This window comes from Dasypus novemcinctus, chromosome 8, assembly GCF_030445035.2.
Source record: "Dasypus novemcinctus isolate mDasNov1 chromosome 8, mDasNov1.1.hap2, whole genome shotgun sequence".
NCBI classification, from domain to species: Eukaryota; Metazoa; Chordata; class Mammalia; order Cingulata; family Dasypodidae; genus Dasypus; species Dasypus novemcinctus.
Window position 1 is genome coordinate 115,498,522 of NC_080680.1, and position 12,522 is coordinate 115,511,043.

The 12,522-nt window shown below is 45.6% G+C and overlaps 1 protein-coding gene across 7 annotated transcripts in view; it reads right to left on the reverse strand.

Moving 5' to 3' along the window:
- Positions 1-6,417, reverse strand: part of SLC44A1 (solute carrier family 44 member 1) — a 211,295-nt gene extending 204,878 nt beyond the window's left edge. For 2 of the 7 annotated variants that reach the window (XM_071217083.1, XM_071217082.1), the window contains exon 1: positions 6,172-6,330. In XM_071217083.1, the coding sequence (XP_071073184.1) occupies positions 6,172-6,207 (36 nt within the window). In that variant the 5' untranslated portion in view covers positions 6,208-6,330. Of the gene's footprint in view, positions 1-4,746; positions 4,983-6,171 lie in introns of those variants that run through there. The other 5 variants (XM_071217085.1, XM_071217084.1, XM_058302585.2 and 2 more) reach the window with 5 other exon arrangements.
- Between the last annotated feature and the right edge of the window lie 6,105 nt (positions 6,418-12,522).

A 12,522-nucleotide genomic window follows, 5' to 3' on the forward strand; every position in this document is an offset into this window, starting at 1 on the left:
CTGGTGAAGACATTAGGATTAGCTGTATAATTAATTGCTCTAACTGTTCAAAGGGAAAACACCAAAGATCATGAGAATTTAACAAGGGACATGGTCTGGATTGAAGGACCAGAGAAGCCTCATCCAAGGAAATTACATTTAGGCTGAAATGTAAAGGATGAGTAGTAGCCAGCTGGGGGCCAGGGAGAAGAGCAAAGAGCCTTCCAGACTCGCCAACAGCATGTACAGAAATCCTAAAAGACTAAGGAGCAAGACCAACTGAAGAATCCGTAAGACTGCTGAGGACGGAGCAGGGTAAGGAGAGGAGGCTGGAGAGCTGGGACCGGCCCACAGTCCTGCCGGCTGGCCAGCAGCAGGAATTCTGGTCTTTGTCCCAAGAGCAATCCGAAACCTTTTAAAGGATTTCAGGTAGGAGAGGTACAGAATCAGCTTTGAATATTTCAAAGATCCCTGACACTACAGTCTGGAGAAAGATCAGAAGGGAGCTTGGGTGGATACCAGGATATCGGTCAGTATCCAAGGGTTCCGGCTGAGACCACAGAGGCTTGGAGGCGGCAGCTGGCAGTGGAATTTAGGAGGGAAAAAAGCAAGAGGTGGGACGTCTGGGTGGAAGACTGAAAGGCAGGTTCCCTACATGGTTCAGGTTTCCTGCTTCCCCAATCAGAAGGAAAGTGGGATCATTCGGCAAGCAGAGCTCAGCGAAAAAGGCGAGCGAGTGTGTGTATAAAGTGTGAGCCCCACCTCAGATGTGCTGCATGGGGGCTGCCCGTGAGATATTCCAGTAGAGGTGCTAAGGATTCAGGAGGCTGTAAGGATCGGAGGCCAGGGAAGGGTTTGCTCCAATTCCCAAGTTCAGTGTGGGATTGTCAGCACCCAGACTAACTGAAATCGCCTAAGGAAAGGGTACGGTGCAGGGGTCCTCAACCTTCCCCGCGTATGAGAATCACCAGGGGAACGTCCTCAAAGCCTGCTGTCCAGGTCGCACGCCTGCACCAATTACATCAGAATTTCCAGGAAGGCGACCCAGGCCTCAGTATTTTTTAAAGCTCTGCAAGTGGTTCCACTGTGCAGCCAAGGTTGAGAAGATAACACCACCTCCTTAAGAATTAGCAGAACTACAGAAAGAACAAGAGGTTAAGAACCTAGGCTTCCAGTTCTAGCCACCTGATAACCTCGCTCTCTGACCTCAGACCACTTCTTATCTATAAATTCTAGTTTGCTCAGCAGAAAAGTGAGATAGTAGGCCTAGTTTAGCTCTAATATCCCCTAGAAGACCAAAAATCTGAGCCAAAATTACAAACCGAAATGTTTAATTCTTCCTCCTAGTCGGGTATAGTTTGGGGTGGGGGTGGGGAACTGGAGAAAAACAGCTAAAGATCAATTACCAGTAGACTATATCTTTATAAATAATTACGTATAAATTTATAAATGTAATTCTTTTTAAATGGAAACGATAGGGTTACCCCATCAGTGTTTGTTAAGTCTGGGAGCATTCTCACTGGCTTAGCTTTGCTATATTATTCCATGCTGCTTCCCAGCTGCTAGCTGCAGGAAATTCAGAAACTATGGCATCAGTTTAACTTCAAAATTCTTTAATTCAAATTTTACTGAGTCTTGTCTATAGATTAAAAAAAAAAAAGTGAGCTACAATCTAAGCTTTGGGAATTATGCATGTGGTCACAGAAAGAGGCCTCAGAGTCAGTAGACCTGGGTTCAAATTTGGATCTATAACTTAGTTGCTCTGTATTTCAGCCAAGTTTCCTTATCTCTAAGTCTCAATTTCCTCAACTATAAAATGGATCTAAAATCAACTGCCCTAAAAACTTCAGAGTTTTTACAGAGATTAAAACATGAAAACGGCTGTGAAAAACAGGCAAAAATTATTACCATTTCTAAAATATTGTCCAGTCAGTTTTAATGCTAACTTTTGATTTACACATTTTGAAGAGCAGATCTTTTATAGTAACAATATATCAAAGGAGGACAATAAAAAACTGTCTTCATGCTGTGACTTTTTTGTTCCAGTTAGAGCAAGTCTACTTTGCAGGTCACATTTTAATGGAAGAATTTAATGTCTGTTGGTAATTCCCACTACATTCTTCAAATTTCATCTTTATCATCTGATTTCAGGCTGATGTTGACTACAGTATTATTAAGATTCTGTTAAGGCACAGTTAACATACTCAAATGTTAATCAAGATTTGTGATCCATTTCCAATTATTTTTCATCACTCCAAAGATGCGCGTTAGAAAAAGACAGTTAAACATATAGCTAGCTCTCAATCCAAGGCCACTGGACAAGACAAGTGGATAACTACAATTTCTCCTAAAGTCAGGCAGACAAGGGGCAGCCTGTTCATCCCCCACACAATTTCTAAGGTTAGAGCTGAAGGACACACAACTTCAGAGCACTTGCGGAAATCTCCCCGCCTCCACTGCACTGCTGTGAGAAGTAATGATCTGGCCATTAACGACAAAGACTTAGGGCAATTTGCTAAGTAATCTCTCAAAAGCCTCCTTCACTCAAACTGGTTTGTCAATGGGAAAGAACATTTAATAAATCTGAAGATTTACAAGTGAACTTTGAAGCCTAACATTACAAGAATAAAAATTAGGTCAGGTTATAACAGAACAAACGAATTATGGAGAGACAGGAATAAATTTTAAGAGTCTTAGGGAGGATTAGTACTGTAAAAAGAAACCCAAGACCATCTCACTTTTATGTTTTCTTCAGAAAGATTTTTAGGGAAAGGCTATCCCTTGTTAGCTTGTTTTGCTATATTCGTAAATTATTTGCTATATTCGTAAATTATTTGCTTATTTTTAAAAAAAGCAAACACAATTAAAAGAGTTCTATAAGAACCCTGGCTCATGAGACACCCTAAAATTCATAGATGTATGTATATACTCAATGCAGTACAAGTTATTTTACCAATGATCTGCTCCTTCAACAATGAAATACAAGTTAGTATAGGATGTGATACTTTTCTTTGATCTAAACCCTAAAACAGGATAATTATTTTGATGGTAAATTATGATACCCAGACACTTCCAAGAAAAGAAAAATACCAGGACAGACAAGGAAAAGATGAAACAGCTTGGAAGACCATAAACTCTTTCACGAGCATCTACAACAAAGCAAACAACCATGAAGGAAAATAAATTATCTTTCAAAAGTGAATCCCTACAACAAAAAGGAAACACTATTTTTACACTGATGAAGCACGCCAGCATTTTAAGTTGTTTCTCCGTTCCACTGAGAAAATTTGCAAAGCTGAACTGCAGATTATCTCCAAGTTCACTATTTTGATGTGCTGTGCAGGTTATCATTAGAGTTTGCAGACAAGCTCTTCTAAGTTATTACAGTCCTGCACCAACTCAAATATAAGCATTGAGCAGGGCATCAGGAAAAAAGGAAAAACCTGTTCAATTTTGCAAACTGGTTATACCACTGACAGAAATAGGAAGGAAGGTGGCAAAGGCAGACAGATTTTAACTTAAACAGTTAAGTCTGAGGTTAGAAGAGGACAGCTTGGTGGAATTAGCCAATCAGCTGGTGGAAGTGAAAGAGCCCCTGGATCTGGGCTGGATTGCTATTCAGTATCACTTGTTAGCTGTATGTTCCCACTTGTATATATACATTCCATTCAGTGACTATTGCAGAGCCACTGCTTTGTAGAAGGTAAAGGGAGGCACTGCAGTGGATGCAAAGATGAGGAAAACAAGAGCAGCTCCTGCACTAAAGAAACAGACAATCAAGCAGAAGGCTTGAAACAAACATTCTGCCCGAAAACACAAGCGAGGCCTCTAAAAGAGGCTTGAAGTGATGGAGAGGTTCACAACTGAGAGCACTGGGGATCTGCAGCCCTCTTGTGTTTCAACACAACATATATAGATACAATATTATTCTAAAACTGGGGAGCTCCTGAAAGGATTTTGGCCAGCAGACTGGTAACATTATACAAATGAAGAATAATGCTAAACTCTCAAAGGCAAAAGAAAGAAAAATTACGACCTGCTTCTTAATGCTCCACTGAACACTACGCATCCCTAAAGCTAAAACTTAAAGCCATGTGACAGTTGGTGATTGGTGACAGGAATCCACAGGGAAAAAATGCCCCCCCGGGTCCATGACATGCATCTTGTCTGTAGAACATGGCACGAAGGAAACAGTGGCTGCGAAAGGAGGAAAAAGCCAAGAAAATATATGTGACAGCCTTGTAAAAAGTATAATGTGAAGCCAGGCAAATGCAAGGGCCAGTACTTGTGATTAAAGCAGTTTGGGTACAGCAGCCATCCTTTCCGAATTAAATTGCTCACACACTTAAGATGCCATTCATAAACTATTAGTACTTTCCTGTCGTAAAGGCATTTTGCCACCAACAGAGAGTGCAACCAAATTCTTAATGGCAGTATATTAAAGGCACCTTTTTGGTGAAGACTATATTTCAAGAAATATTAGATGAATAGCATTCAAACAGATCCCCCATCCTTCTCCCCCCCTCTCCAAAAAAAGAAATCCCTAACCAGTTGAAAGGTATTGTGTACTTTCAAACCTTTAAATGTTAAGATGAAATTGCTGGTAACCAAGCTCTTGCCTTCCTAACACCACTAGTTTTTCTTTTCTATTCTAACTGAATAAGAAGGTTTAACCAAATCAACCAGCCCATGATCCTACAAGAAAAAAAAAGGAAGGGTGAGCAAACATACAAAAGAAGAATTGGACAAATAAAATGGATACTTAACGAAATATAAATGTCCCCATTCATCTGCGATTTTAGGCAGTTTCTCCCCAACAGATCTCAGATTTCCAGAACAAGTATGCAGGTTATTTAAAACTGAGTTATATATAGTCATTTAGCAGCAGCAAAACACTTCTGGCATTATCGCAGATGCTCGCTCTCTGGAGGAAATTTTTACCCCCAAACTAGCATTTTTCTTCACCAAGAACCAACCAGCTTTCGTTCGTTTCTGAAAACAAGAACCCTTTTCTTCGCAACACCCCCGCCGCCCCCCTCCCCGCCAAAGCAAACAAATCCCAGACCTCAGTTAAATTCTACACTAACAAGACCGCGCGCCTCCATCCCAGGCGTTGTCACAGCCTATTTTTCATACACCACCACCAGACAGTTTGTTGCAGTATTCCTGATTGCTTCTTATCGTATTTGTAAATACACTCACTAATCCACTAAATTAGGTCATTTACAAACAGGTCCTCTCAGTTATTAGAGGCCAGCAGTCAAGTTCTATTACATTTGATCCGTATACAGTTGTCTAAACATTTCTATCCAGGTTAAGAGCTCGGATCGGAAAGAGAGGAGGTGGTGAGCGAAATTTGGATGGGGGCAGGGTAGGAGCTGGGAGAAATCTCTGCATCTCAGCCCTCAGCGACAACATCCAGCCAGTGCCCACAGAAAAACTAAATTCGGAACCTCTTCCTCCTGTTACACTGGCAACAAAGAGGGAGTTTCCGTGAGGCTCCCGTCACCCCCGGGCGCCCAATCTGCTTCCCGGCCCGGGGTCGGCGCTCCCGCAGGGGCCTCCGCGCGCGCTGGGGCCGCGGAGCCCCGGGTCAAGGCACAACGGGGGGCTGGGAGCGAGCGGGGGCGAGCGGGGCGGATGGGGGCAGTGGGCCGCGGAGGGCTCCGGGACCCTCAAACCACTCGAACCCGGACTGGGGGCGAGGGAAAGGGGCAGAATGGACCTCACGGAGCAGAAAGGCAACCAGGTGGAAGGAGGGAGAGCCTGGCAGGGGGCACAGCGCCTGGGAGCACGAAACAGAGCCGGGGGGTGGGAGCAGGGCCAGGCCCGGCCGGCGAGGGAAGGAGGTGCCACCTGGGGCTCGGGGAGGCGCCCGCGCTGCCTCCACCTGCGGGCGGGACCGGCCGCTCAGGTGTACCCGGCAGGACCGGGCAGGTCGGGAAGGGCCCCGGGGAGCGCCGAGGCGCCCTGGGGGCCGCGCAGAGGCGCCCGCGGGGCGGCCGCCGAGGGCGCCAGCGCGGGGGCATCTGCGGGACGCGCGGGAGGGCGAGGCGGGGCGGGGGGTCTCCGGGGCGCACGGCGGGCGGCGGTGCGCCCCGCGGGCGGCCGGAGGCGTCGGGGCTGCGGGCGCCCGCGGCGCGGAGCGGGGGAGGCATCCCGGCGGGCGGCCGGGAGGCGGGCGCCCCTCACCTGCGCGGCGGAGGAGGCGGAGCTGCAGCAGCCCATGGCGGGGCCGGGGGAGCCCGGAGGCGGCGCCGGGCGCGCAGCTACGCCCCGGAGCCCCTCGGCATGCGAGCCGGAGGGCGCCCGGGGAGGGCGCGGCCGGGCCCGGCTCGCGACGGCGGCGGCGGCTCGGGCGGCGGCGGGCACTCAGGAGGCGGCGCGGCTCGGGGCGAGCGCGGGCCACATCCCCCGGCGGCGGCGGCGGCGGCGGCTGCGCGGCTCCGGCTCGGCTCCTGCGGCTGCAGCTGCTCCCCAGCGGAAAGGGGCGGGCGGCGGCGGCGGCGCCTCCCCCTGTCCCCCGCCTCCCGCCTCCCGCCTCCCGCGCCCAGTCCCTCTCCCACTCCCTCTCCCGGGCCGCCGCCTCCTCCGCGCCGCGCGCGTCTCCCATCAGACTCCCCGCCCCCAGTGCAGCGCCGCGCGGGCTGGGGCGGCGGCGGCGGCGGCGGCGGCGGCCAGAGCGAGGCCGGGCCCTTTAGCGCGGGGCGGTGCCTGCGTGGCGCCGGGCCCTTTTCGCGGTGGCACCGAGGCATACCGCTGCCTCGGGACCAGGGGGCGCCTGCAGCTGAAGCGCCCCTGGACCGGGCAGGCTCGCGGCCGAAAGGGGGCCGGGCTGCTTCCGGAAGGGGTGCTCCGGGCAGCCCCTCCCTTCCCCGCGACACACCTGGGCGCGCGTCCCGAAGACCCTGAACCTCCTTTCCGCTGCGAAGGCTGCCTTCTCTGCAGAGGAAGACATGCCCAATAAACCCTCCCTGGAGGACTAGGTGACAGGAGACGAGGAGAAACAAGCTTCTCGGGCTGCTGGCCCCATTGTGCTGACGTGGAAACTGAGCCTTGAAGGGCAACAGCGCTTAACGAAATGCACTCAAGGTCGAAACGGTAATAAGGAGTCGGACACAGGAAAGGGCAAAAGGGTCTCAAGGTCTCTCAGTTCACAGTCGTATTGGATCTGAGCTAAACTTTATTATACAGGGCAGTCCACCAAAAAATAACAAGAAGGTATTCATATTAAAAATGTTTGCTGAGAACACACTAAGTTCCAGGGACTTATCAGCCCCGAGAATAGGGAGGTGAACAAGAGACTTAAGTCCCCGCTATACAAAGCTGCTACTTGATTCACTGTGGGCAGGAAAACAAATTAGACTAGTCACTCCCTTCAAAAAATGTATAACCCCGCAAGAGTCAGTGGGGAAAGTGTGAGGTGAAGACAGTTGAAAGGAATTAAAGCTAATAGTTAATATTAAGAAAATGTTTGTCCAGTACTAGGTACTATATATATATAATAAACTCTTGACATGCCTCACTTCATACCGTCAAAGGATAACTCAAAAACAAAATCCATTAGAAAAGAAAGCGATCCAAAAGAGTGAGATCCAGAAGGACTGGTTCACCAAATAAAAGAGCAACTTTGAAAAAGATTGCTCCGTGTAAGGGGAAGAAAAGAGGCCCAGAGGAAAGCTCATTTTGTGGCCACTGAAAGGGAATCTAAGCAAAGGAAAGTAGGGATGGGAGCCCGGCGACGGCCAAAGAAAAGGCGAGGGAAAGAGGAGAGCCCGTAGCTGGCGCCAGTGTGTTGGAATACCATTTCCTATTTCTGTGACTTCTCTAAACCTCAGTCTCGTTCTCTGAAATGGTGATAATAGGCATGCCCTCAAAGAGTTCACGTCAAGATTGATTAACATAAGAAAGCATCTAGTTAGGTCACTATACACTCAGCAAGTACGGATTGAGACCAGTAATTCTGCTGCATTCTCCCTGTGTTCCCACCATACCACTGGGTGGTGAATCCCGCCTGTGTTACCATTAGGTCATTCCATTGAAGCGAAGAAATAAAACTTCAATGGCTCTGGCCCCAGTTCTGATTGTAAACTCCACAATTAGACTGTAAACTCCCTGAGAACAAGGGAAAGGCATTTTTTCCTTTGTATCTCCCTCAGATTCTCGAATATTTGCTGAATTATTCAACGCAACTAGGAATAAAAAAAACCTTCCCTTGAGATTTTCCCTCAAAACCAGAAAAGTACATTTTGTTTTTAACCAAGGGAGGAGGCTGAAAGTAAAATTACAGTCTTAAACAAGAAGCCATCTGTCTTCTTTCTTTACAATCAAGGAAAAGGGAGTTGTTTCTCTTAGCAGAGTCAATATGGGAGCATTTTCCCTCAGATTATAAAAATCTTTTCGGCTAGTGCAGTTGTTTCATGTAGTAGCTAGTGCTAATTTTGTAATTAGAACAGCAGAAGCAGATAAATGCGTAAAAGGCTGCAGCAATGCTTCAGAAATGCATGTTTTACTTCTTTGGAGGTGTCTTTCCTAGACATTGAAGATGGGTGAATATGACTGAAAGGGAGCGCATTCCTTCGTGCTTGAGGGTCTGATCCTCATTTGTCCCTTTGAGGGTTAATGAAACTAGGAGTTCTAAGGTTCTGCAAGGTGCTTTGTAAATATACTAATTATGTATGTATACACCATATATGCATATGAATGAGATGTTTTAAAATTATACCTCGTCATTAGCATGAGAGAAACCAACCGCTCCTGCATTGATATTCTGTGCCTTCTAAGAACCAGTCTCTTTCCCATCCCCCTCATGCCCAACGAAGCCTCAGAAAAGGAGTGATTTAAAAGGGGGCAAATTACTGTTCCTTTGCACTTTTCTCATGAACATCTCACACACGGCATTCAATGAAATTGAACTGCAGCAAATTCAGAAGTCACCACAGGGATTATTTTTTCTGGCCAATGATCCGGGCACCGATCTCAACCACAGTGAGATGTCATCAGGGCAAGCCACTCGGGAAGGGCTTAGGTTGTTTTTCTTTTGGGTAAGAGAAAGTGTCGAGGGCAGGGGGAGTATGTAAGAACAGCATCTGCATTAACCAGGATAAAATTATAAGGTCTATCAATCTTGGTGCTGCAGGGTAAAGCGGATCACCAGCTGAGCCTGCCGAAATGCTTCCCAATGGTCTAGTATTGCAAAATTGGCCGTGTGAATTCCATGGTTTCCAGCTTCAAATGGAGGGCTTGGTGCTGGCCACTCAGGCAGAGAAAACACTGGACTAATGGTCTTTCTGACTGTTTTAATAAACCTGACTCATTGTTCATGTGATGTCAGGTTTTTGGGAAATAGAAATATAAATGTGTCTGTATATGTATGTCTATAACTGTTTAGAATAGTCCTATGTAAAAGCGGTAGCATTTGGTGCTTTGGCTGTGTTATTTACATTTTAGCACGTACTGTGTTCACAACCATATCCCACAAGAGCACGTTTGCTTCAGCAGAACCCCAGCTTCCTGAGCCACCTCACAACCTCCTTGGAACATTTGCATGTCACCCCTGGGAGATGCTCCAAAAGTGAAAACGAATTGAAATCAAGTGCTGTAACTTTTCATTCATTCCCAGAGAGACAAGAGCAGGTCTCTTTTTGAAAAGATGGAAATGCATCTCAGCATCCCATTTGAGCCTAGAGGTTAAAAAAGCACAGGAAAAGAGTTTCCCTGAAACTCAGACACGTGACAGAAAAAGACAACATTGTTTCCAGCAAGGTTCTGGTGAGATTAACAAATCCTTTGCTCTGCAACTTTGTTTTTGTCCACACTTGTAAGATGCTGTTTCTCCAGTGCTAATGAATAACTCTAGCTTTCGCTTATGGTTTCATCTGGATTTTTGGTTGGAGGATCAGGAAACTGATAAACTTTTTACAGATGTTGTTATAAACCTGTCTTTAGAGAGGTGTAGCATGTCCCCTATTATTTCATTTGATCTATCATCATTCAGCTCATTCATTAAGTTGTGTTGTTTGTTTTTTTAATTGAGTCCTTGCTATAAGCTAAGTGCTATGCAGGTCTGATGAAGTATCATATGTGCAAATGTCAGCTCTAGGGGATTTGAGCTGTTTCCAACATAAAACTAGTGTTAGTCTTTGTTTTGGGGTGGTGGGATAATGTGTATTTGAGAAGGTTTATGTGTATTTGAGAAGGAAAGAGGCAACTTGTTAAGTTTATTTAATCATATATTTCTTCATCCATTATTACGAGCCAGATACCTAGCTAGGTGCTAGGGATACAAAGATGAATAAGGTACATTCCTTGCCCTTGAGGGAAGACATTTAAACCAGGAATTAGATTCTAGTTTAAATATAATGAGAGGAGTGAACTATAAAAGCTTAGAGGAGGTCCACAGAGGTTGATTTATTTTGTTTATAAAAAGTCTACTTTACTTTTTTTCTCTGTTAACCCTTCTATTCTCACCTCCACTAGACTCTGGTTCTACAGGGCCAGGGACCTTATTTCTACTATGTAGCAAAAACCTAGAAAGGATCTAGAGATCCTTTTCTAGGTATCTAGAGATGGTTCATAAATATTTTTTTTCAATGAATTTTGTCAATGAGTCCTTAGGAATTTAGATTTATAAGTGCCCAGAATGTCCCTAAGGAAATGTTTTTTGTAATACTAAGTAATTCTTTTCCTTTAAAATACTTGTCTTTTTCCCTGTGAAATTTCTGAAAGAAAATATAGTTACTTGTATACTATCAGAAGTAGAGAAGGCCTACAAGAAAAAAAAAACTAGAACACTATAGAAAAATGAGCAAAGTGAACAAAACCTATAGTGTAAGAATACAGGGATCAAGGAAATGTGAAATGCTGCTCCACCCACTAATAATAAAAGTGGATGTTAAAAATTAGGTGATTTGATTCCTCACCTAACAATTTGGCAAAGATAAAAAAAAGCTTGATAATATCCAGTGTCAAGGAAGGCCAGGGTATGCTAATGCACTATTTTGTTTTTGTTTTGAATTACCGGTGCCAGGGATTGAACCTGGGACTTCATAGGTGGGAAGCCAGTGCTCAACCCCTGAGCTATCCTGGCTTCCTCTCATGCACTATTGGTATAGATCTCAAGAGGAACTTAAGAATTTTTATCAAATTTTTAAAGGTGCATTTCCCAGCTGGTCTTTGACTCTAGCAATTCTAGAAATATATCCAATAGCAATACAGTCTTGTTTCCAATAAGGAAAAATTAGGGAAAAAACACCAAATTTTCATAAGTAGGGGAATGATGAAATAACTGGTTAAATAATAGGGAATACTATAGAGCTGTTAAGAACTATGAGATCTCTCTGTATGATCTAGTAGTCATGGAGAAAACATGCAAGTGTTCAGAGTACAGAAAAAGAACAGATCACTATGCAAAGATTAGGAAAGGCCTCCAGGAGGAAGTGGCATTTGAGCTGGTCTTTGAAGGGTAGGTAGGTTTTATTAAAAGTTAAATGAAGATGGGAAGAAAAAAGATTGCTCTCCAGGCGTCTTAGTTGCCAGAGCTGCTATGACATACACCGCACAATGGGTAGCTTAAAACCAGGCATTTATTGTCTCACAGTTCTGAAGGCTAGAAGTCCAAAATCAGGACGCTGGCCAAGGGGGCTTCCTCCCAGAGTCGGCAGTGTTCCGGTGATGGCCATCCTCCGTCACGCGCAGAGCTCTCTCTCCTCTCTGGCTTGCTCCCGGCTACTTCGGTTTCTACTGACTGATTGAGTCTGAATTTCCTCTCTTTATAAGGCCCCCAGTAATACGAATTACCAACCCCGGTTCAGTGAGGCAATCTATATAGAGTCTTCAAAGATCCTATTCACAAGTGAGGCCGTACCCTGACTCACCTTAACATACTCAGATACTGTTTTACAAATGGGTTCCCACCCGCAAGAATGCAGGCTAAGGTTAAGAACTTGTCTTTTGGGAAGCAGTTGTGGCTCAACTGATAGAGCATCTGCCTACCATTTGGAAGGTCCAGGGTTCGATACCCAGGGCCTCCTGACCCGTGTAGTGAGTGGCCACATGCAGTGCTGCTGCGTGCAAGGAGTGCCATGCTATGCAGGGATGTACCCCACACTCAAGGAGTGCACCCCACAAGGAGAACTGTCCTGTGTGAGAAAAGCAGGAGTGGTGCCACACACACAAAGTGCTGATGCAGCAAGATGATGCAACAAAAAGAGACGCAGATTCCCAGTGCTGCTGACAAGAATGCAAGTGGATACAGAAGAACACACAGCAAATGGACACAGAGAGCAGACAATGGCAGGGACGGGAAGGGGAGAAAAATAAATAAAATAAATCTTAAAAAAAAATAAAAGAACTTGTCTTTTGTTGGGGTACATGATTCAATCTACCACACATGAGTTAAAAAGGATTTAAGCAAAACTGTAGGGTTAGAAATGAGTAAGCTCTGTGGGTTGTTTCAGCTAGCTTTTGCTGCCTAACAAGCCAAACTGAAACTTGATGACTTAAAACAATAACCATCATCTACTAACACCTCTCACCACTTTG